The 25732-nt window shown below is 49.0% G+C and overlaps 1 protein-coding gene across 1 annotated transcript in view; it reads right to left on the bottom strand.

Moving 5' to 3' along the window:
• LOC104517001 (sodium- and chloride-dependent betaine transporter-like) overlaps positions 1-25732 on the bottom strand; it is a 42573-nt gene that overhangs the window by 3285 nt on the left and 13556 nt on the right. The window contains exons 4-14 of the mRNA XM_010161529.1: positions 22208-22342; positions 20730-20870; positions 19039-19126; positions 17392-17524; positions 14479-14613; positions 12211-12314; positions 10566-10690; positions 10283-10395; positions 8819-8956; positions 7286-7388; positions 994-1094 (exon numbers count right to left, since the gene is read on the bottom strand). Of these exons, the coding sequence (XP_010159831.1) occupies positions 994-1094; positions 7286-7388; positions 8819-8956; positions 10283-10395; positions 10566-10690; positions 12211-12314; positions 14479-14613; positions 17392-17524; positions 19039-19126; positions 20730-20870; positions 22208-22342 (1316 nt within the window). The remainder of the gene's footprint in view (positions 1-993; positions 1095-7285; positions 7389-8818; positions 8957-10282; positions 10396-10565; positions 10691-12210; positions 12315-14478; positions 14614-17391; positions 17525-19038; positions 19127-20729; positions 20871-22207; positions 22343-25732) is intronic.

Here is a 25732-nt window from a genome sequence, read left to right as displayed (position 1 = left end):
CCTGGCCATCCTGCAAGCACCGACGGGTGGCAAGGCGCGTGGTCTCTTGCGTGAGCTAGCATGGACCTTGCTAGCTGCAGCAAGGCACAGACTGCTGCATGCTGACCACACAAGGAGTTATCTCAGAGCCAGTGTAAAGCCTTCAGACTTCCCAAGGGTTCAACCTAAACAAAGTTGGCAGCAGCTTTGAGGGTTCAGCACACTGAGACAGCCATTTATTCATATCAAAGTCAGGAATTGTTGCTGTCCCTGGCAGAAGCCCTCCAGAAATACCTCGTGGGCACAGCTTTAATGCTCTCGGGGCTCTAGCCAGAGAGCTCTCAGATGATTTGGGCTGGATGAGGCTTACTTTGAAAATTTCCCTGATATTCAACTTCTGCTGGAGGACAAGAAACCTTCTGTAAGCTGTAGCTATAGGTCCCATCTGTGTTCCCACCGAGGTCAAAGAAAACAGCTCTCAACATCAGATGCAGGAGCAGAATTTAGTTGAGAAATCATGTAAAAGTCAGTGGAGCAAGACTGGACATAAACCGAAAACAGGCAAGAACTTGCCTGGCTCAGCGTGCATTTTCTTTAAACACAGCTGTCACAGGAGCTTTCAAAGAGGTTTAATAACAGAAAGAAAATGGCTATGGAAAGATATTTCTGAACCATGGGAAGTCACAGGCACACAGGCTGAAGCAAGTATTTCAGAGCAGGGTAATTCTCACTGGTCTTGTATTCAAAAGTAATTTGACCAAACCTCTCCAGACGTTGAGGATACATTTCCCTTTGCCTTCACAGTAAACAAGTGGCTTTTCAGGCTCAATTAATTTTCCAGGCAAAAGATAAGGCTTTACAAAGGAAACTAATTGCTGCCTCAGCTATGGACAAGCTTCTGCTTCTTCACAGCAGTATGAAAACATTACAGCAGTACCTTGAAGACCAATCAGCCTTTTCTACTGAGAGCCCAGAGACCCAAATAATATGCCACGTTGTCATAATCGCACTTACCAAGCAAAGACCCGGGGTGACCACCAGCCAGCATATCTTGATCAAGGGCCATGGTCGGAAACCAATCATGTCCTCAATGTTGTCGTAGAAGCGGTTGGCACCTTGGCCACCAGCCAGCACAAAGACAAAGTGAGAGGCCAGATCATTGTTGTTTCCTTCAACCAACATTTACAGGAGATCCCAACTTTCTTTATCCTCAGTGTTTACTCATGGCAAAAACGCAGCTATCCTAAAAACATTACAGCAGGTGACAGGCTTTTCTGGCATTGAAAAGGCCCATTTGTGGCTAAAGAGAGATGAAGGTTTTTAACTTCAGCCATAAGTTATCAGAAAGCTTGACGTGGAAGAAATGCCCTGTCCCTCAGAAAGCAGCAGCTGTAAATGAAAGGATGCAGCCCCTGTGCCACTAAGAGCTGGCAAGGACTAGCACAAGGCAAGGAGGGGTGCCTGCTTTACAGGTCAGCAAGGGAAAGGTCTTGCAGGTTGAGCATATGAGATTGTGTGAGCCCAGAGTGCAAAAAAGAACAAAGAGAGTAGGGGGCACCAAACAAAACCTTCTCTTTATAACCAGATTGGCACATCATGGAAATCGCATCAAGAATCCCCACTGAGCTGGGCATTTCCCCTGTCATCAAGAGTCTGCTTTCCACAGAATATTTTATTTTTGGCATACAGTCAGAAGACCTGGCAATCCAAACTCTGCTGGAAAGCAAATCATTCATCTGCAAGCGCTGCAATACTGTCTAATGGGAGCTGTCCTGTGGGTGAATGATCTCCTGCTCCTGTCACCAGATTATGCTGTCCACAGTATGGGGGACCCACGTGAATTGCAAGGTGACTGAGAGTGGGATATACCTCTGAGAGCATCTAGAAGTCCTGCCACTGGTCAAACCCTATCCATTGACTCTTCCCAACCCAATGCTCAAAGAGGAAATGTATGCAATGGTATACAGGGGAGACGGCAGACCTTGTAGTAAACTCTAGGATGTCTTGAAGGAACAAGAGCCTAATGTTGGCCAAAAAGAGATGTAAAATGAAGAAGAATCAAAAAGTCATTCATAAGATGCCCTAACTTCTTCCTAACTAGAGGTACTATATCAGGCTGCCTTGGGTAAAGCAGAATAACAATATTAGACCAAAATAAATGGAGCTAGACTATCCATAGAAAGGGTTACCAATTAAGCACCTCTGGGATGAAATCATACCATATTTGTCTTACTGAAGTTCAACCACGGTGCTTAGCTGATAAAGAAGGGCTCTGACTTTCGGGGTGTTCATCCCGCTGTGAACTCAAGGTCATGCCACAGTTCCCACCTGCAAGCATGACGAGACCTGGCTCCTTTGCAGCTCAACACCAGAAGGCTAGGCTGGACAAAATACATGTCTAGAGGGCTGGCCACACTTGTGGGAGTTTGGAGTTTTATTTTGGTTTGTGTTTTAGAATTAGATTGCTATATTATGTTTCCTTTAAATATATGAATTCTACAAAAGCACATTATGTATGCTTTTCTTTTTTGTAATTTTTTGCATTATTTTCTATGTCCCATGACTAATGTTTGCAGGAAAGCTCTTTTAAATCCAGCTTTTTGAAGTATTTAGGTTGAGGAGGGCAGGTTCTTTGAACATCTCATGGTTCCCCATCTAGAGTTGGCAAGTTAACAAGTAGCCTCAAGCAAAGACAACAAGCTGTGGCATATCAAGGGACGCACAGCCTTGCGTGGGAGTCCAGCCTACACCAGAGAACAGAGCCCTGAAACTTCCAAGCTGTAAATATCATGAGGCTTCAGATAGCATTTCTGAAAATACACTGGGGCTGGAAGGGAGATGGTATAAAAAATTTATATTGCCAAAAAGACAAAATCTTCCACGGGGTGGGGTGGGAAAAGAGAGAGATATAAATGATGTGACTTGCAGTTCAGAATACAAGCATAGCACAGCCTCTTATACCACACAGTGTTTCCACAGAAACACACTGTGATGGCAGACTTATGACAGATAAGGTCATTCATAATACCACTTTGTGGAAACCAAAGTTGCACTGCAAATTTGGATCTAGGATCTAGTGGAGGAGACACAGCAATTAAAGAAATACAACCCAAAACCTATGTTGCTAGTTACAGTGTACCTTCACCTGTCCTTCTCCCTATTCTCTGTAGTGCAACCGTCAGGTCCTGCATTTCCACAGCCACCGTGGCAGTCAGTAGTTGATATGATGAAACACAGGGGACTGATGTGAATGTCCTCAGAGGGTATACGAACAGGAGGTTTTACATGCTCTATGTTCCGCAGGCAGATGAAAAAGTAATCAAGCTTAAGAAATCATCAGTTCAATCACCCAACATTGGCTTTTTGAGCAAATTAGAAGCTGGAGGATGCATGCAGTCCCTCTTCCTTCCCAGTGCATTAGAAGGATTAGATAAAGCTCCTGCAGAAAAACCCACAAAGATTTCCCCAAAGAGATTTTTGTTGAAATGAACAAAAATGTTTGCTCTTATCCCCAACATCCCAAGGCAAGGAAGAATGGAATGAAGGCACGGGGCAGTTATCCATGCATGCTGGTACCACTTCTCTTGGGCTGACCTATCCCATATACTTACAAAGCCATTGCATGCTTTTTCTGACAAATCATTTAATTTTGCTACATAAATTCATGGGAATAAATCTAACATGAACCAAATTAGAGATTTGCTTACATCCTTATGTCTTGTCCTTATGGAGCCCTTCTCATTTTACGTAGCTTATAACAACTGCGAGTGATACCCAAACTGAAAGGGAGAAGGATTTTATTTAATTTTTACAACATCCAGGAACAGTGAGCTTCACAGATCTCCTAGCCTGGAATCTATGAAACAGCCCTCCCTTTTAAATCTTTTCTCCCAAGCTGCATTTATTTGCATTCCTCTATATCAAATTTCACCCTCAGGACTTGAATGGGTGATGGCCATGCCACAGTGCTGCACTTGTACCTGCTCCCTCTCTGCCGCAAACCCGCCACATCAACACCTGCAGCAAACCTCTGCACAACCCAGCAGCAGCGCCGGAACAACTGCGCACCCTTTAGGTACCAGGTGCCCATTATGGTCCATAAATAAGGGTGTGAGGCTGCCTGTAGCCAGTGCATCCCAGAGGATAAAGCACGCACAGCCCGAGCAAGCCCAGCAGGCAGGACGCAGGCAGAAGGAGACTGCTGCTTCTGGTTCCACGCTGCATGCGAGCAAGAGAGAGAGAGAAAGATTTATACCAGCACAAGACGGGTTCACCCTAGGGCCACCCAGGTACCTGCTGGCACCAGTTTGCTTTAGCTTTGCAGAGAGTCCTAATGGTGCCAGCCCCGGCCCTCCTGCAGCAATGGAGGCCCTCACATCCTCCTGGAACAGCTAATTTTAATGTGCATGCTGTGACTACCTGGAAAATATCCTTCCTGCAGCAAGTTTCGGTGGCATCACGTCGTGATTCCCAGTGCTCAAAACCCATACCTACTTATATGAGGTTTGCCTGTCTCAAAGTGGAAGGGAGAGAGGAGAAGGGGAGGGAAAAAACCCCCAAACCTCTCCAGCACTCCCCTCGAGAGAACGTGCTCAGCCGGTCTGATGCCGTGCGATCCTTTCGCAGGCAGAGAGCGAGGAAATCCTCAGATCTTTGCAAGAGCAGCTGCCTGGCAGCAGAGGGAAGCTGCCAAGTGGTGGGTGGTTGGCGTATGTGCTGGGAGAGGGGAAACTCAGAACGCATATTTGTGTTAGCAAAAGTGCTGTAATTCTTCACAGTGTAAGCAAGAGGCTCAGCCCTGCCAATTCTAAGGCTGAGGAAAAAAAAAGCATTAATTGGCACCAGGCCTTTTTTTTTTTCCCCCACTAAGATGCCTTACCTTGGCCCTCTGACTACATTTCGGACCAGAATCAGCCCCATGGATACAAAGCGAACATCGGGAGGGTAAAATCCCGCTACGTGAAGTGGGGCAAATGAACCCACGGTGGGGAGGGAAAGGGCCATTTCTCAGTCCCTCACTGCTCCATCCCCCCTCCCAGGCTGCTGGGGTGGCATCAGCTCTCCTGCTGCTCACTGTCTGTCACTGATCCTCTCCATGGGCCATTGGAAAAGGCATGTGGCCTGCGTGACCGTAAAAATGGCATTACAGTAAAGCATAATTCAGTTTAATGTAACCGAGCACGGTGATGATGAAGCCGCACTGTCACAGATGGACAGAAATCTCCATCCCCCTGTAAATCCCTCAGGGACTGGGTAGAAGGCGACTCTAAATTAAAATCTGGCCCCTGGGGTCTGGTATTGCAAGCTCTCAGGTGAGCTTGCAGGACATCTCTCCAGAATAAATCTCTCTTAAAGTTCCTCAGAGGTGCAGGCCAAGCAGCTGGACCTGCTGCCATTTCAGTAAGAGAGCAGTCCATCCAGACTAGCAATTGGCTCCTGCTGTACATGGAGCGTTTGGAGAAACTGCTAACCCCTTCTTCAGCAATTGCACTACAGCCAACGCAATCTCTGTAATACTGTAAGCACCAAAGAGAGCACAAAGGGACTGACTGTTCATTGTCTCTTCTAAAATAAGACAAAGGTGGCACCAAATGAAAATAGCAGGTGGCAAATTCAAAACAAGGAAAAGAAGGAGACTCCTCCAAGCCATGGAGCTCCTTGCTGCCGTGTTTTGTGGATGACAAATGCTCACCTGAATCAACTGGAAAAATTAACAGAAGAGAAATAAATAGATTTTACTTCTGGCTCTGTAAATCCCTGGGCAACAAGCTGAGTATTGCATCTGGATCAGGGATGTCCAGCACAAGAAAGACATGGACCTCTTGGAGTGGGTCCAGAGAAGGGGCATGAAAACAACCAGAGGGCTGCAACACCTCTCCTGTGAATAAAGGCTGAGAGAGCTGGGGTTGTTCACCCTGGAGAAGAGGAGGCTCTGGGAAGACCTTGTTGCGGCCTTTCAATATATAAAGTGGACTTGTAAGAATGAGAGAGAGAGACTTTTTACTGAAGCTTGTAGTGACAGGACCAGGGGTAGCAGTTTTAAACAAAGAAAGTAGATTTAGATCAGATATAAGGAAGACATTTTTTACTCTGAGGGTGGTGAGGGCCTGGAACAGGTTGCCTAGAGAAGTTGTGGATGCCCCATCATTAGAATTGTTCAAGGTCAAAACAGATGGGGCTTTGAGCAACCTGATCTAATGAAAGATGTCCTTGACCATGACATGTAGGGGTGAAGTAGATGACCTTTAATTATCCATTCTAACCCAGCCCATTCTGTGGTTCTTAAGTTGTTAGAAGCTGAAAGAATATTCAGAGACAGTATCATTACTAACTTTTTTGCCATTCTCCTTCCTGAGCATCCAACCCTGGCCATTGAAAGCGACGCAGTGTGACGCTCATGTCTGCAATCTTTTCCTTGGGTTAGGATGGACACACTGCTTGGCACAGCTAGGAGCCAGCAGATGTGCGATTGTGGGATGTTGAGGATCTGACACTTCCCATAGCTTTGCACGGGATGTTGAGGATCTGACACCTCCTATAGCTTTGCACAATCCTTAGAGGTACTGAGCTCTTGTAACTCCACGAAACTAAAGAGAGAGAGCAGCTGCTTTGCATCACACACAACTAGACCCTTTGCCCAAAAAAGCCAGCCTCAATGTGAGCTTCAGGGAGATGAACAGCAGCCTGTGTGCAGAGGCGCCATTCAGCAGGGAAGAGATCTCCCGTAGGATATCACAGCATACTCTTCTTACTGCACAGACTAACAAGCAGTTGGCTTCCTTCTGATAGTTCGTGGAGCTCAGTTTAATCCTACTCCTGAGTAGTTAAGTTACAGACTTCACTGAGAGCCAAAGTAGTCCATTCCCTTTTCTTTCAGGAGTGCCATCACAGCCCATACCAACAGGAAGCACGAGTAACACACAGCGAGTCTGCATCCCAGCATTTTCCGTTAAATTAACTGTCAGGACTAAACTAAAGGCACAACGTAAGCAGACAGGAACAGAGACCAAAGAACAGCAGCCCCTCTGCTGCAGCTCATTTTCCAATTCAAAGGGCAGATGGGAAGAGCAGCAAGGTAGTTCAACATGAGGAACCTTCAGAGAGGGAAAAAAAACATTCCTACTCTAGATGTGGAGCAATTAAGAAACATTGTGAGGAAACAGTGGAAATCAGAAAAGAAAGGGGGTAACAACAGTAGCATTTCTTTCCCTCCCCCTCCTACGAATCTTTCCTATCCACTCCCCCTTCTCAACGCCCCATCCTTTTCTTGAGAAAGAGCAACACAGGTTTTTTGTCCTCCACTTACCATACACCCAGCCTACGCAGATGACTTCAAAAATGGCCAGGAAGAGCAGGCACGTGCCACTGGCAGCGTAGTAGTCAAAGAGCTGGAAGATGTACATCCCACCCTGTTGAAGAGGTAGAGAAGAGAGTCGTGGCAGGGCTATTCCATGTGAGGGAAAAATGACTGAGGCAAACGGGCAAATAGCAGCAAAAACACTTGCACCTAGAGCAAGGGGGGAGGAGAAGAGCCTTCTCTTGGGGCTGCCCCCACTCTGTCCCAAAAAGGCAGTCAGGCCTGGTGGCAGAAGAGCATTTCATGCCCGTTTTATGACACTGCTGGGCTAGGCTGGTTTCTGTGTCCATAGGAACAGAAGTCAGTTTGCTCATTTTAAATCAGTTAGCAAGTTTCCAAGCATTATTTCAAAATACCACGTGGCAGTGCAGAACTTCACATCCAAGAACTGGGGATCCTGAGGACATCTCAATTTAGCTGCATCCATCTTTACACATTGCTCAAGGTTCAAGCGCTGCAATGACAGAGGCATGTGGCTTCCCCGCTGCCTCTGCCTTCGAGCTGAGCCCTGCACAGTTGCCACCAGCTTCCTCTACAGGTCAGTGGATGACTCCGCTCTCATACCTTCAGGTGTTGTCTCAAAGAGAAAGCCCCTCCAACACAAGTCAAGCAGATGCTTTCAAATAGCGCTGAAGGGCTCTAGCCACTGTCAGAGCAGCAGAGCAGTTACGCCTTCATCCCACCACGTGTGAGGTGACATCCTGCAGCGATGGGCACAGGTGCCTCCATGCAAGGGGGCATGCAAAAGCCATGGGAACTCTTAACGCAGCGTCACTCAAAGCTCTCCTGATCTCAGCAGGAGATGCCTTCAGCAAATCCTTAGCCAGGATCCTGTTGGAGGATCATTCAGCAGTGCCTAAGAGGTTTAGCAGGAATTAGCTGTCGCTACACAGCACATGGAGCCAGCACAGAGGAGTGCTAAGACCCCTGCCCACGCATGCAGGGGCATGCATGCACAGCACAGCACACCACCCTGTAGGAAGAGGTGCTTGGCTATTACCTGCAGAGCACCGTGAGCATAGCATCGCACTGACACAGCTCTGCTGCTTCTGGTCCCAGGGATCACACACTCCCCGCTGGTTCAGGCAGGGGTACAGTGCAGCCCTTACACCTCAGCCTTCCCTCCTACTACTCTGCTCCTTGGGGAAAGCAGCCAACAAATGATTGCTGCCCTTAGAATTGCTCCTGCTTGTGCAGTTCAGCCTGGTTTTGCCACAAGGCTAAAACATTTGCCCAAAGCTGCATGTCAAGCGGCCTCTCTGGGCTGCAGGACCATCTCTCTGGAAGGCTGAGCTATGCAGTGAGTACATTAGCATCATGTAGGGTAAAAACAGCACTGGCTATGAAAGACACCAGATAATGCATTAGAAATGAAGGGTAATTAACAGCATCAAAAACGAGCTTGCTGTCTCTACCCGCTCCTCCAGAGCAGTCTAGTGGGGTTTCTGGTGCTCGGCTGTACCCCAGCTGCTGCTTTCTTACCTCAGTGACCAGCAATAAGCCCAGCAGGTAGCATATGACTGCAATGGCCAGGATCAGCAGCTCCCGACGCCCCTTCTTCCGAAACACTTCCGGAAACATGTCAATAAGAGCTGTCACCATGCTTTCTACACAGACGAACTGCAGAAGATGACAGGTTAAAAATAACAGTGTTTCCCCTTCCTCAAGAACACACTACTTCTCACTGTCCTTTTTTTCCTCTAGCCACCCAAATCATTATATTCTTGTTTTCTCTATTTGCCTGTCTTGCTTCCACCAAGGGCCAGCTGCAACTGCAAGGGACCCAAACACAGCTCGGTATGTCAGTGAGGTCTCCTCTGGAGCTGCAGACTGAAGGGGTTAAAAGTACAGGCCCATGTTGGGATGAGATGTCCAAGAAATTGCCTCAAGCCCAAGAGCACATTTGCAGGAATGACCAAGGGGTGGAGAGGCAAGAGGCAGACTGCGACCCTCGAGCAGGGAGAGGAAACACTGAGATGGCACAAGGAACCCTTGTGACAGAGGGGAGCTCCCCCTTCCATAATGAAGCTAAGGGGAGCCAGGGGACTGTGGGGGCACAGCTCAGCCCTAACGTCAAGCAGTGTATTTTTTTGGAATGGCTGCAAAATATGCCACGACTGCCTGGGACAGCCCAGTAGAGCAGGTGCCCAGGGGTCCCACAGGTGAATCATTGGCTTTTGGGGCTGATCATGGGGCAGGACACTTGCTCATCACCACGTGGCTCTTGGTCCCATAGGGCACATCACCCATGGGGTACATAAGAGAACATCAGTCACTGCTAGGACAGCCCAGCCAGCGTGAAGTGGAGCCATAAGCAAGATGGGGCAGGAGGGGACCTCGACCCAGAGAAAAAGGGACAAGACCTTGTTTTCCAGGTGCAGGGGCTGAGGTGCTGCAAAGCGGAGCCTGAGCAGGACAGCCTGCCTAGCAGCCATGCCAGGACATGCCCTGCTCCCCTCATGCCAGCACACAAGGGTTGCCCGCTGCGCTCCACAGGATGCTCTGCTGCGTTTTGCTCCTGGCATAACAGGGTTATGGGAGGGTAGGAGATGGGCACACCGGCAAGGAGAGCACAAAGGGATTGCTCTGGTGAGATGCAGCTGGGAGAAAACAGCCCTGTTCCCCTTCCCCAGATGCCCTGCTCTGTGCCGGGCCTCACCGCAGTGAGCACAGTTGCAGTTCTGGCACAGAGGTGGGAGGGGATGGAGCTGGGACACCTTCTCTGCACACAGAGGGAAAAATGCCAAACAGAGATGCCAGCACACATAACCACTAGCCTCTCATCAGCCCTGGCTCTGAGCTCCCACAGTGTGAAAGTGCTGCGGACAATGTATTTGAGGTACCAGCAAAGCACCCAACGCCCTTATTCCTTTCCCATGGCCTTGGGGGAGCACTGACGGTGGACAGGCACCTGGATGTTAGATGAGGAGGGGGCGTTTGCTGTACCTGGCTGTCCAGTCCCAAGAAGATCAGCATGAGGAAGAAGAGGCAGGACCAGAGCTGAGACACAGGCATCATCGTTACTGCCGTTGGATATGCTATGAAAGCCAGGCCAGGACCTGCCAATAGACCACAAGATGACCACATGTGCCCCACACACTACCACCTATCACAGACACCCATAGCGATAGAGGATGTAGGTAACATCCTGGGCTTCTTTTCAGAAAGGTTCCCTCTCATTCAGGCTTTCTGTTTTGCCTTGGCTCTGAAGTCTCCCAAAAAAACCTACCTGATTCAGCCACTTCTGCAATGGGTACACCCTGCTCTCGAGCCATGAAGCCCAGCACAGAGAAAATGGCAAAGCCAGCAACGAAGCTGGTGGCACTGTTCAGGAAGCAGAGCATGATGCAGTCCCTGCAGGGGGAGCAAACAGAGAAATCAGTGTTTCCCACTGCAGAATGGGTCCATCTGGGGTCACGTCTGTACTCTGCTTCCCCAGTGGAACAGCATGGCCCAAGTAACAGCAATGCTACTCTTAAACTCTCTCAGAAGTAAAAAAGCTCATAACTGAGCCAAAAATCTGCCTACCCACCTTGTACCCCACTGTTCAAGAGTTACAAGACTGTATGTGGCACAGAGACACAGGGAACCACCAGTGGCTTGTGAATAGGATGCCACAATGATACATGTAGGGACACGGCAACAAAAAAGTGGACCGGAGTCGAAAGAATAAGAAAAACAACAGAGAAAATGAGGAAAACGGCAAATTAGAAAAGGGAAGAGGTTGCAAAAGTAAACATAGTCAAGAAAGCGGAGCATCTGAAAGCACAAACATGTACATCAGATCTGGTAAAACAAGGACTAATGGGTTAACAAAAATCCCCCTGACAAGAGTTCTGCCTACACTGTCTTTATTAATTATACTCAAATGGAGTCTGGAGTGAGCTCTGCCACTTGTCCTGAAACGTTTGTGCACTTGCTGTCTGCAAAAACGGAGCAACCGTCTGGGGTGTCTGGGCTGGAAACCCCACACCCCGGGATCCTGCCTGGGCAGCTGCTCTGGGGCAGCGTGGACACCTTGCACATTTGGGGCACCCGGACCTAAGCTGCCAGTCCAAGGTACCTAAGGCATTAGAGGAAGGTGTCAGCACACAGCTCCATTGGTGGCAGACACATTTCGGGAGAACCAGGGAAAAGTATTAATTGCCTGACCAACAGCCGTGGCAGCACCTATTTGAGAACAGAAGAAGAGGAGAGATGATTGATGTCTCTAGAGTACAATTACATTTTCCCATCCATGCCAGAGCCATACATGAAGGAATAACAAAGCCCCCGCTCCTCACTGCTCTGTGGAAAGTGTCAGAAATGGTCTTGATGGCTTCACTAGCTTCATGTCAGGCCACAGATAAAATAGACCTGTAATCCAAGGGCAAGGAGGAGGCAAGACAGACTTGATTAATCTCCTTGATAGGATGAAAATGCCGCTGGCAGTACATCACCCTGATGGCAGTAAAGCACTGGAGACAGGGGGCCCAACCATCATCTCCGTACCATCTCCCCTGCCTAGCAAGTGACAGCAGAGCTGGCTGTGCCACCCTTGCTCACTCACCCTGCCAAAATAGCCCGTGGTGTCTCCACAGCGGCTGGAGACGCTCTCCCTTTTCATTCTTCCCCCCTCCTCCAATCTCTCCTGTTTCCAAGCTCAGGCGGAAGAGCACTACTAAAGTCATTTTCTGTAGTTCCTGTGTTCCCTCAGCCACTCTCCATCCCTACACAGAGCCCTCTGCAGCTTCCACACCCTGAGCGGCTCAACAGTCAAAGCAGGGTGACCCAAGGCCTCGCCCTGGGGACAGAGCCTGCCCCACATGCAGCTCTGCGCTGTTCGTCTCCAAGAAAATTTCCAGAAGGATGCAATGAGTCCAGGCTCCTCTTACCTGTAACAGTTGTTGGTATACTTGTTGTAGCTGCCCAGAGCAGTCAGGCACCCCTGGCAGATGGCGTAAGAGAAGAGGATCTGAGTGCCTGCATCCATCCAGACCTGGAAAAGAGATGGTCAGTGGTCTCCAGACCCGGCAACAAAATAAGCAAATGGCTGTGCCCTGTCTAGCAACAACCCCTCCATCCATGCAGAACAAACTGTATGAGACAGAGAGAGGCTCATTCAATGCTGAAACTGGGATACCTCTCTGGGGAAACTGAGCTACAGGATGGAAAATCCTCTAGGAAAGGCTCTGAGGGGACTGTATTTTCACATCCCACTCTAAGTGACACGGGGCACTGATTGGTGCCTGACACTACTCCTCCATACCAGTGCCTGACACTGCTCCAGGTGAGGACAGCATCCCTGATAATTCGCATTGCAGGCATCTGTGCTCCCTGTGTGGCTCAGGGTTCACAAAGCCACTGGTGAGTCGTCCTAAGAGAGGGACAGTGAGTCCTTTGCATGATCCATGTACTCCCCTCCACGCTCCCAAATCCGGTTTCCTGCATCTCTGAAGTCACGGTGCAGGGTGAAAGTGGGAAAATTGAGAGTCTGAGAGATATCAGGCTGGTGGGCTGTCATGGACCCAGGTTCTCCTTTTCTCTGGCATTGAATGGGAAAAGCTGCTCCAGCTCTCTGCCCCGTCCCTTGTTCCCTCGCTGTGTTGTGGGCTGACCCGCAGTATTACTCTCACACCTCCCCAGGGGAAGGAAGCCATGAGCTGTGGGTTAGCAGGCAGGCAAACAGCCCCCCTTTTTGTTTGCATGTTCCCTCTCACTCTCTTTTGCCTCTAAGCAGCCCCCAGCTGCAAACACCCAGGCAGCTGCGATTTGGCAGCCTTCAAAAAATCCCAGCCCAGGCACTGCTGCTTAAATTCACGCTCTTGCAGATAGACACGGACACGGGAGCCCTTCAGGCACAGGCACGCATCCCGCTTTACACCAAACCCCCACGTTCTGCCTAAATTCCGTAGCAGGATCTCTCGCTCCTGCTACGCTGGGTTGCGGCAGCCTGGAAAGGCCGTGTCAGCTGTAGTTAGGCTGTGAAAGACAGGGATGCTTTCAACGCATAAGCCCTGACCATGAATAAAGCGCACTCGGCCCCCATCGCCCCCCCTCGGTTATTTATTTTGATATTAAAATGCCATTTACGTTCAGCTGGCTCTTCACGCTCAGCGCACCACAGATTTTGTATTGACAACACATAATTGCATCTGAAAGCCGTTTGGGGGAAGACAGCGTGCTTGGCAGCTGGTTTGGGAGCAGTTGGGGCTTTGGCCATCTGGGAAGATGCGGGAGGTAAGCTGAGACTGTGGGCTAAGCGTGTTGCTTGGCTGCCTCCCTGAAAAGATTCAGCGGTGGAGTAATTAGCAGCAGTGTCAATTAAATGGTCTTTGGGGGGGGGGAGGGTGTCTGCACTAGCACCCCCTGGGATGGCAGAGATGCCTGCACAGCCTTGCTGAGCCCATGTGGGGAAGGTCAGCGAGCTGCTGCTATAGAAAGGTGCCCAACACTCCCCCCACCCCAAGACACCCCAGGGGGATCCTCCAAGGGAGGATACCCTGCACAACCTCCAAGGGTGCTGCCCACCTCCTGCTAACTTGGGCTACCCTGCGGGCCCTGGGTTTGGCTGCACTCCATGCTCTAATTCAGACTTGCCCTCCCTGGGTACGCAGCATCCCCCTTGCCAGGGAGGTTTCCATGAGTGGTGTGATGTGGTCCCTTTGGCCAGCCCCTGACCTCAGCGAGTGGGACCAGCCCCCGAGATGGGTGAAGGGAACCTGCTGCACAGCCCCAGATACCTGCATGCCTTCAGCCTCCGCAAGCACAGGGGTCCTGCGCTCCATGGGGGGGACCCTGCTGGAGCCAAAATGCTAACCAAGCCAGAAAAAAAAGAAAAGCGGTAGATTATTCCCCCCCAGCACCCCCTTCCTTAATTATTTGCATTTAAGACCCAGCAAAACCATCTGTTACATGCTGAATATTTCATATACTTTTCTCCTTTTCCTGAGCCCATGAGTGGAAATGACCTAATACGCTGCAGGCGCATGAGCGAAAAGGCTGTGCTGTGCAGGGGGCCTAGACCCCTCTCGGCTCTTTTCAGGAGGTCCCACTGGTTCGCCAGTCTCCTTACAGAGACAGCTAGATCCTCAGTTCACAGATCCGAGGGCCAGGGAGCTGGAAAACTTCCCATGGCCATCACATGCCTGACTCCCACCCACCTGCGGGTCTGCCAGCCTGGAAATGTCCGGCTTGAGGTAGAAGAGGATCCCCTCGGCAGCACCAGGCAGCGTGACGCCTCGCACCAGCAGGATGATAAGCATCGCGTAGGGGAAGGTGGCGGTGAAGTAAACAACCTGCGGGAGCCCAGAGGAGAGAGGGTCAGCAGGGAGGGGGTGCAGGCATCACCTCAACCGCAGGCCCCCACCTTGATCAACGTCCCTGCACTCAGTTTGTTGGGTATAGCTGCTACTGCTAGCACAGGTGAGGGGTGGGACAGAAATCAATCAAGGTTACATCTCACCAGTGGTTTAGTTAATCTACATTTTGTTCCTCACCCGAGACTCTGCCACTGGTTGCTCTGCTTCATTTTCCCTTTCCAGTCAGTGTAATTTCCCTTCTCTCCAGCTGGTCTCTTCATCTTTCTAGAGCTGCAGAAGAAACCCAGATCTCTTCCTGTCACCGAGTTTTAATGAGGAGTTATTAAAATGGTCCTATTCCCAGCAGGAGTCTTCCAAAGTAAATAGCAACTTCTGTTGCCCAATTTGAGACACCTCTGAGGGGTCTCATTTCCAGGGGCGCTCATGTGGCTCTCTCACCCTTTCAGTGCTCACAGGTGAAAAATGGGGGCACCTCAAAGCCTTTAAAGACAATGCAGACCCTCATTTTTGTAAAACCTTCTTTCCACCTCTTCTTATGATGTAAATAAATACTACTGTAGAATTAATCACCCCTAATCCATTGCCTAATGTAAATTTTTTTTCTATTTGCAAAATATCTGCGAGCAAGACGCGACTTCCAAACATTTAGTCATTATTAAAATTCATACAATTCATACGCAAGTAATGTGAAGGCTTGCTTACTCTACAGATTCATAGTGAGGGGCCTAAGATGACATTTTTTCTGCTTAGTGATAATTGGTCGAATAAGTCACAGTATGTGGTGCTTCTGCTGTTCCCTGATTGAATGAGAATGCGAGTGTTTTTGGCACAAGTACTAAAATCTACCTTCAGAAATCACTTCTGGGGAACATTTATACACATCAGCTGAATGCATAAGGAAAGGAAACATGGGAAGAGCACAAGAGTGGGCAAAATGAATAAAAGAAAAAGGCTTTTAAGGAAAATGAGTCTTCACAGTGTTATTTGAAATTATTTTCCCGAGGTTGCTATTGTTTCTTGAAGTTTGGACTCCTTAAATCACAGAAGCATAAACATAAGGGTCTGGCAAGGTTATCCGATTAGAACAGCCTCTCAGTCAAGCACAACATCCTGTTTACTCTGCAGCTCTTGAACAAAATTATGCATCTACTCAGAATTCCTGGGACCTCCCTACTGCTTATCCTGACACGTAGTCAGTGAGGAAAAAGAAGGAAGGAGCTGATTTTTTGGACAGTGCCCCTGTAAAACTCAAAACTACTCCCTGCAGAGAAGACAGCTGGCTTGTCTGACCTGTGGTATGTCCCAGGACAGAAAAACCCACCCTGTATTGCTGCACCACGTCCATAACATCTGGCTGGAAAAAGTAAGCCCCATATCCCAAAGTGTGTGATGGAAAAATCCACTGTGGTCCCCGGAAAACCATTCCAGCTACTACGTTCACTCGCTGTTTCCCCTCACTTTCTGATCTGACCTTGCCAAACCCGATCAGCCCAACGAGCCGGACTGAACTGGTGTAGCTTTCTCTTTGTGCAGGCGAGCTCTGCATGCTGGGGCAGCACCAGGCAAAGGAGAGACTTGGTGGGGAGGGCTGAGCACTGAAGGGAATCTGTGATGACTTAATTACACTTCCATGCAGATCAAACAACCCCTCAGACCCAGTCTCCCAAGGTCAGAATGGTACCTCTTGTGAAGATGGCACTGTGGTAGTCAAACCAGTGAGCATCAGAGATTTCAGATTTAAAATGCAGAGCATCCCCTCTCCCCGTAGATGTGGAGTCTGGAACTCCCTCCTTGAGAAATGGTGGACCAGCAAGAGCCAGAGCCATCAGCAGAGAATGGGAGAAACCTAGTAAGCAGAGCAAGCTACGGTCTTGCTCTGTTAAAATGGGTGCCCAGTGCCATTTTAAGGTGGGAGATGGGATTTGACACTGAAATGTGGATGTCCAGTACTACAGGGAACATCTGCCAATACTAGGGGTAGTGATTTGATGGAAGAGGTCTGTTGCAGACATTGGGCACCCTCACTTTGCTACTGGGCCATTCCCTGGGTGCCCACAAGACCCAACCATCATTAATGGCCCACACATCTCTTTGCAGCTCCAGGAGGGAAGGAGGTCCTGAACAAGTCAAGGCCATAGCAGTGTCCCTAACACCCACCCACCCAAAGGTATCACACATTCATTCACTCCAGGATAACCAGCCCACCTGACCTATGGGATCAGTATCAGGAGGGAGCACAGGCTCACTGGCAAACTGCAGAAAGTCACCCGCTGAGCCCAAAACCATAGAGCCAGGGAGAGTACAAAGGAGAGCACAAAGACACCTCTGCCACACCAAATACTTTGCAGGATAAAGAAGCAGGAAAGATTCATTATCTCTTCACTGGGCTGATTACAGGCAGAAGCTTATCTATTCTGCTCAAGTGTGTAATTATTGCCTGGGATAGGAAGCTTGCCACTGCAGAGGATCTTGTTAAAAACACCAGCAAGCCACACCAGGACAACACATCGGTGAATGGATGATTCCCAAGGTCTTCCCTATTCTCCCCTCCATGTTTGACCTACTCCTGTCTTCTTCCTCTCATGGGTGAAACACAACCAATATAAATCAGTGTGGCCCCACCAGGTTTTAGGTTTGCCCGTGGTGCTATGTGTCTCTCGTCTCTACTTCATGAAGAGAGAGAAGAGATTGGGGAAGAAGTGTAAGATGGGTACAAAGAGGTTTATGGACTAGGAAGACAATCTCCATTCCTACTTTGCCAGTGGACTTGACCCCTTTCCAGATGCAGAAGTAGCAGATGATCCACGCCAGCAGGAGACACAGAGCCAGCTCCCAGCGCACAGTGCCCAGATTGTGAATTCCATCCGTGAGTCCCAGGACTCGATTCCTGCCAGTGTCCAGGGACAAGGAGAGAAGAATTAACACCCCACACCTCACTCATCCATACAGACCTTTCCCATATTACCCAATCTAAAGACTTAACGGACCATCTGCAACAAATCTGCCTAGGGCTCCCCTCTCTGTCGTTCCTGCTCATGCTGTTCCATTGTGTTCTGCAGCTGGTCTCCAAGCCCATCACACCATGCCCGTCAGACCCATGCAACACAAAACCTACTCCCCCACCCCACTGCTCCCCCACCCTGACAGCTGCCCAGCAGACACTACTCTATCCAAAGCAGACCACCAACGCCACCATCACCCTATGGCCCCATATGCTATGGACACCCTATATATAAGCATAAATGGCCTTTATGATTTCCAAGCCCTTCCTTCAGTCTCATTCCTTGGAGGAATCATGAAGGGGGGCCACCATCATGAAAATGGACCACACGAGAGCTCAGGACGGCAGCTCACATAGTCCCCAGAAGCCCAACCCTGCACTTAACGATTCCTCTGCACATCTTTCTCCAAACCACTCCCCTCAGGGTCCCCTTGCCCTGGTAAAGTCTGCAGAAAACCTGAGCAATCATTTCGGAGGGGTCAGAGCTCTCGCTAATTAGTATGTGCGAAGAACAGGGCAGGAGGGAGGGGCCAGCACTGTGCAGACTCTTCATGTACCCACGGGCGCATGTCATTTTCTATGTTGTCTGTGATGGCTGCAAGGGATAAAGGACACCCAACACTCTCAGGGGAACTTTAGGAGCCATAAGTGAGGAAAAAAAAATATTGCTGAAGCTGAGCTGCCGGCACCCCTCTTTGAGACCTTCCACAGTTGGGTGTGGAGAGGTAGTGTGGCCCTGGCAGCCATTTCAACCCCTCCAGGCTGCAGAGATGACCCTCCTCTCTGGGACAGTCTGGCCTGCTGCAGGACCCCTCCTTCAGAGGTGTTTTATTGCCTCCAGCCCCATGACCAAAGCTCCCTGAGCCCCTCTCTGACACCTCACGCATGTGTCTCAGATCTCCAGGGATGAGCCTGGGCAGCCTGATGGACCACTCCCCTTGCGCACCAAGCAAGACATGGCCAGAAAAAGGGAAAAGGCGGTTTTGTCCCTTTCTGTTTCACTGTAGAGGACTGCTCTGTCTGCCCTGGCCTCCCATGCTTGCCTGCTAAGGGTACCCTGAAACACCCAACACAAGGGCTCCCAAGCTCTCATCTCCTTTTGGTGCCTCTTTCTGGGGCTACAGTCACCCAGACACCTCTGTGCCAGAAAGGGTACGTGTCTGTGTGTGCATACACTAGCCCCCTTGGGCGAGCACGTCCGCGATTTATCTAGTCCTCCTGCTGCTGGGCTGTGTGCCGATCTCCTTGGCAGCCAGGTGCATCCTGCTCCCCGCGTTCGGGTCCAACACGTGGCACCTCACTTGGTCCTACCGGGGTACACAGCCCACCACCTGGGTGCTCCTACAGCTGCAGCCTTTGGATGAGGGAGGAGCCTGAACAGAGAGAAAGCCATCACGTACTCCCAAAACTCAATCATTGGGGAGGTGGCGTTCGCAGGCAAGGTCCTGTTGTCCAGGCTGGAGATATTCAGAATGTCCACACAGAGATCTACCAAAAGAAAAGGAAGCTGCTGAGCCAGAGAAATTCTCCAAGGCTCCTCCATGAGGGATGCTACTTCCCCTCTGTACCCTAATCCTCACTCTGGCAGCACATAGACCTTTCACCCCATGCTACAGAGCATCACATTAAACTCTTGCATCTCATTAAGTATCTCTTTAAACTCTGGCTCTCCCCAGCTATGAATCCCAATCCAGCAGTAGCCAGAGGGCTTTGGGAAGGGGAGAAAGAAAGGAGGAAGCAATTCCCTGCCAAAAGGAAACCCAATGGCTGCAAAATATAGCTTATTGAGGGGTAGCCACTATGAGTAGCTGGGATAGAAAATCCCATTGTCCTCTCACACCACACACCATTCCCTGTCCTCACATGCCTATGTTCACACACACCACAGGTGCCTTCGTGTTCCACTCTGCCATCCCCAACCCTGTCACGTAGCGTGAAATTACTAAAATCAGAGGAGATGCCATGCATCCAAGAAAAGTCCCCGTCTTGCATTTGGCAAGCAAAAGACAATCCACTGGAAACCCAAGGAAGCCAAGCTCTTGCTGGGAACCTTCTGCCTGTTAAGGGAACATCTGTGGCTTTCCTTGCAAACAAACCCATGCTGGGGGAGCTGAAGGAATCAGATCAACTGTTTAAAAGTCTGGTTACCTCTGCTGGGATGAAGGGGCAGAGGAAACTGTGAGTGAATGGCCCATGGGGTGGAGAAATTTAACACATCACAGAAATGAATCATCTGACCCAAGGGACAAAGGAAAGGAACCAAGCTGCTGCCAAAGCTCTTTTCAGCCTGGCTTTCCAATGAAAGCAAAACAACCGTTCAACATGGTACAAAAGGCTGTCAAGGACATCGGATCCATGAGGATTACCTCACATCTACCCCATCTTTCCAGGCACAGTGCAAGTGCCTTGAATAAACCCAAAGCCAGGTCTTCTCTGCTAGGCAGTTATGTGAACAGTGGGCATGAGGAGATGAAATCTCTGGCCAATGTAGTGGTATAGGGGCTTGTATGGATGTGATTAGACCAGAAAAACACTGCCTTTAGAGTCTTGTGTTACTGGTTCCTGCACTGGGAGACCTGTACTGGCAAAATCCTCCTGTGCAGAATTGGCCTGATCTAGCCAAAAGCTGAGAGCACAAAGGATACTGTTCATCAGGGCAGCAACTGTCCCAGTAACTCCAAAGGAGCAGGATAGAGTAAGGGAACTGTAAGATCAATTGTTGTACCAGAGCTAATGAAAAGCTCCTGACATGTGAGGAGGATTCTAGATTGGCTTGAAAACTCTCCCAACCCACCTACCTCTCCCGCTTGCCAGAAAATGCAGATTTTTCAGTGAAATCTCAACGCTCAGAACATCTCCATGAGGAAATAGTTTACCGTCCCCTGCTGCTAAGCACAGGGCCATGCCACTCACGCTTCCTGACACTTGCCCCTGGCAAATGAAGACATTCACCTTTGCAGGAGTCCCTAACCACGCTGCAGCTCCCGAGAGCTTTTTATCGGAATAAAAAAATATTTTCTGCAAAACCCAAATAATTTCTTTGATTCTATGATTTGGGAAGGATCAAGAAGCTGACCAAGTGAAGGTGTACCTGAGTTCCAGGGGTTATTGCAGCTGGCCCAAGGTAGCACTGCAGTGAAGGAGCTGAACAGGTAGAAGAGTGCCCAGGACAGGATGATGATGTAGTAGATATTCAGATAGCATTCAATGACTTGTGAGGCATATCCAATTCCTGTGAAGGAAAACAAAGGAGCTGAGGATGGGGCTGTCAACCAACTTCCAACACATGGGTTTTAGCACCATGCAAAGTCATAGGCCATGCCATGGTAAGAAGGGTGCAACACCAACCACACGGCTCACTAGAGAACAGGACAAGACCTACCTCAGGGCAAGAGAAAGGATTTTGTGACTGTGCATGCAGACAGGAAACGTTATTGGTATCTCTAGACAGGTCTATGGTGGAACAGAGAAAACTTTTTGCCGATAGGAAAACCTTCTTCTGCCCACTACCACACCCCTGCATTACACTGCCTCTCCTGCAGGAGAGCCAGTTCTAGCCTTTAAAGAAAAATGCAGGTGAGTTTCTTCCTTCTGGAAAAACTTGGGCAAAACAGGTTCTCACAACTGATACACATCATACATAAAGTCGGGTGCTGGGGCAAAAGTGCAGACGTAGGAACTCAGCTCTGGCCTTGGGTGCTGCTTGTGCCCATCACTCACTGAGACATCAGAATGGTAATGGGGTCAGAAAGGCCCCGTTCAATGGTTTAAAATGTTGCCAGTGCCCTTTGAGATGCCACTGCTGCCTACCTCCAGGCCCCAGAGCACAGGGGACTCCAGCACAGGAGGTCCTGGACTCCCCAAGCAGTTTCATATAGCACTGCAAACTAACCAGGTCTTTGATCTGCCTGAGTACAGGTTTGTGTGTTCACAAAATGTGGGTAATAAGCTCCCATCTGGACAGGAGAGTTGTGGACGTGGGATTTATTAAAATAATAATGCCATTAAACAACCTTCTCCAGGGCCCTGGGTGTCCTGGTTCTTATTCTCGTGCCTTGAGCATCACCCCAGCCTATCTCTGGGCTGTCAGGCTGGCGCACGCAGTGCGATCCCCTTCAGTTTGCAGGACACCAATCTGCAAATGCCTCCAGAGCATCCCTGAGCACCACAGCGGGCAGGGAAAGCTCCATAAGGCAACCAGCCTCTTCTCTCTTCAGTATTTGTCCTGGACTATATGTGGGTGTTTGTGTATTAACACTTCCATCCTCCTCCTCCTGCTTGCTGGCCATCCTGCTTTCCCCTCTCTCCTGGGCTCTGAGCATCTCAAAGCAGAGACCATGGACCAGAACAGCCCCCAGCCAGCACCTCATGCCCTCACTCACCTACATGGGGATGGGGCAGGGTGCTGGGGCACTGTCCCCGCACACACTGCAGTCACCAGGAGAGATAACAAGGCTGGGAGAGAATAAAAGGGAGGGAGAATAAAGAAGAAAGGAAAAAACATAACATTTCCAAAAAAGACTCTGAGTCACTGATTGTGCTGCCAGCGATTCCCAAGTCTTCACTCACCTTCAAAGAGGGGACAGATCTTCCTCCAGGCTGTCACCCCTCCCTGGCTGGTGTACTGCCCCAGCGCCGTCTCCAGGAAGAACAGGGGGATACCACAGGTGAAGAGGAAGATGAGGTAAGGGATGAGGAAAGCTCCTGCAGAGAGAGGCAAGATGCTTCCTCAGGAACATCTTTAAAACCTTACCCTCAGCACCCCTTGCCAGGTTAGCTGGGGCCAAAGCTGGAATCAGCTAGATAAACACCGACATTTCTCTGAAAAAAACATACTACTGCAGTACTTCTGAGTTTGGCCTTGGCCAAAACCTAGAGGTAAGGAGTAGCCAGGAAAGGGGGAAAAGAAAAGATGACAGCGCTGGAGTAGTTCTGCCTGCTCCACTCTCCTGACCTCGTTTTTTTTTCAGCAGGAGTCAGGCAAAGCAAAAGGAGTCCTTGTTTCACATAACGGCATTTGTTCTGCCTTTCCCGGGAGTCACAGCAAAACTCCCACTTGCCCGGAGGATACAAACCTGGAGGCTGGACATGTTTCTTGCTAAGTAACACATTTGCTGGGATATAGATTTGCTTGAGACATATTTCACACCGAATCTGAAAAGCAGTTTGCACTAAAAGAGCAGAAGTAGGGGAAGGAGTATCTTTCCAGCATTTTCAAAATTGAAAAGTTTAACTTCTCTCTTCAAAATTTTTCTTATTAAAATATAATGAAATGTCTTAAGAAAAATCAGCCTGAAATAGCCCTCAGATTAACCTTGATGAAATGGAAGAGGAAGGAAAGGTAAAGTTTTTTCCCAGAAACAAGGACCAACAAAACCAATCCATCAGAAAAGACAAACAACAACAAAAAAGGGTTTATGGACCGTTCAGACATCTGAACATTTTTTTTTCTTCTTTTTAGTTCTGCTGCCAAACCAAAACACCCAATACTCTCATTGTTCTGCTCAAAACTGCTCCTGAGACCTCAGTCTCTCTCCTGACCTTCCTCTTATCATTTCATAGTCTTTTTCCCCATCATTAGCCCAGGTTTTCACACCTTTGCTCCCCTCCAGGCAGCCCAAGGTAACTGCCTTCCTCAGTGGAAGAGATGTTGAGGTGTTGCCATCCCACCCAGTAAACTTTTGGTCATGAATGCCAAACTTTTGGTCATGAGTGCCACGAGGGGTCATGAGAGCCAGTGCCCGGCGTGCGTCTCGACTGTCCGCAACCAAGATGAGGGCCCCTTTCCCACTGAGCCAGACCTCGACCCCCAGCCCTGTCAGCAAAGTCACTCGCACTGAGATTCCTTCCCATGACAACGAGCAACCAGGATCAATTCCTCTTGTTTTTAAGCCCACAGTGTTACAATAACAAGGAACATCCAGATTTCCCCAAACACAGCTGTGCGATAGCTGCAGGGGACCTGGGGCCAGAGGAGGGAGGCTGGTTCACAGCATCCGTCCAGGTTTGCAGAGCCAAGAATGGGAACTGCACATGCTGAACTAGGGCAGCTGCTGCTTTCGGTGCTGCAGGACATCTGTCTGTATGCCAACTCTGCAGACAGCTTCATTACCCTGCACACAGATGAGCCTTTCTGCAGGTCCCAGACCCTCTCTTCTGAGATCACTTGTCCCAGAGATTGATCCATTTTGGACACCGAGTAACAAGGGCTTTCTCGCACCTCTATTGTCTTGCCTCTCTTAACCTTCCTGGAGCAGTTACCAGCTAAAACTCCAGTTGTGATCTCCCCAGACTCCTGTCCCACTGGAGAAGACTCAGCCCCGAGAGGGGCCCCCAGAAACAGACCCTCCTTCCTGACAAGACAGTAACAAGTTCAGGATGCTGAGCAATTAGATGAGATTTGAAAGTGTGACCACAGATGTGCTTACATTCTGCTGCTTTACAGCAGGTTAGCACGATCATCTGTCTACAGCTTTATACGCATCTCACTGTATTTGAAGTTGGAGAAGAGTTTGGGTCAGATCAAATCCTCTAGTTCGGGTCGCAGAGTGGGAAGGGGCATTTATAGGTGTACATTTTTTTTTAATTTCAAGGACTCTTCCAGTGGTGAGAATATCTTCGAGTGTCATGGGAAAGACAGTGCCTTATCCCATACTAGTTTGTTAGCCACCTGGTTCCCCAGAGCAATGTACCTTCTACAGCAGCAGCATACTTTCTGCAACAGCATTGTGTGAGCTGCGAGGGAAGGACTCTCCCATCCTAATCTTTCCCAAACCTAGCCGCCTTGTCCTCTGAATCACAGCCTTAGATATTCCAGAGTAGTTTAATTAAAAAAAAAAAAAAAATAAAGTTATTCAATAGATATCTAAATTGAACAAAAGTAGCCTTTTCACTTACACTAATTAGCATACAAATTGCAAGGACTACTAAACCAGATACCATAGACATAAACTATGCAAAGATATCAGCTGAGCTCTGGAAGGAATTTTCCATGCAAATAACATGACTTCTCTCTCAGTCTCACTGCAGAATGGGCTTTTCAATCAGATGCATCACTAGTGTTTATTAACCATCAAAACCTCAGAGGAGACCGGAAGATCTGCTAAAATCCATCGTAGGTTCAAGAAAAGCTCCTTCCATTTTCTTTAACCATCATCTTATCCAACCCCTATTTGGTTCAAAGGAGACATTGTATTGACTCCTGCTCATTTGGATGAACCCCAGTAACAGGAATTTGGTAGGCCTGGGATGAACAGCAGCTGAATCGCTCATCCATCAGTGACAGCTCACAGCATCTTGGGAAAGAAAGCCCTTGTGGCATGGTCTGCAGAGAAAGGAAGTTTAAAGCGGGGGGAATGTGCAAGCCCCAAAGCATTATTTCAAGGTGTCTCTAGAGAACAAGAACAAAAGAGAAGTTATTGCTGTATTTGACATGTAATTTATTATTCCTCATTTTCTTTTATAAAGTTAAATTTTGATTCACCAAGAAAAGTTAGTGACAGTCAATTATTCCCTTCCCCTTTCTCTGTTTCATTTTATTGTTATGAGAAAGCTTAATTTTTAACCACGTAACGATCTTATTGCAGTGTTATTGGAAAGGAGAGTCACGCAAGAGACAAAAGGAAAGGGCAACAAACTCTTCCTGGGGACAGATTTCCCCAGCAGTGGGTTAATCACTGGGAGAACTGTGTCTGGGGAAAGGGCAGCAATGTCTGTCTTCCTGTCCTCTGAGAAAATCCTTCACACCCATGATCTTAGAGATGGCCCTTCCGTCTTGTATTTGCCTGTATGACAAGCCACGGTGCTTCAGCACTGGATGTCTGGTACCCTCCCTCATTTCTGGAACTGATCCAGTTGTACTGACACACTAAAATCCTGTGTTTCCCCTAATAATCACAGGACAGCCAGCCCTGGGATAGGAGCTGGAGGGAGAGCAAGTGTCCTGGATAAGGAAGCAGGCACCCAGGTACAAGGAAGGGGGTTCCAGACCTTGACAAGGATACCAGCACCATCAAAGCCTTTCCTCCTCTGTAACAAGGGCCTGAGAGAAGTGGGCATGACACAAAGTGTGGGAAAAGGGAATTATGTAGGAGG

Source organism: Eurypyga helias, unplaced genomic scaffold (assembly GCF_000690775.1).
Source record: "Eurypyga helias isolate BGI_N326 unplaced genomic scaffold, ASM69077v1 scaffold13951, whole genome shotgun sequence".
NCBI lineage: Eukaryota > Metazoa > Chordata > Aves > Eurypygiformes > Eurypygidae > Eurypyga > Eurypyga helias.
Note: the sequence above shows the minus strand (reverse complement) of the source record. Positions and strands in the feature narration are given on the sequence as shown.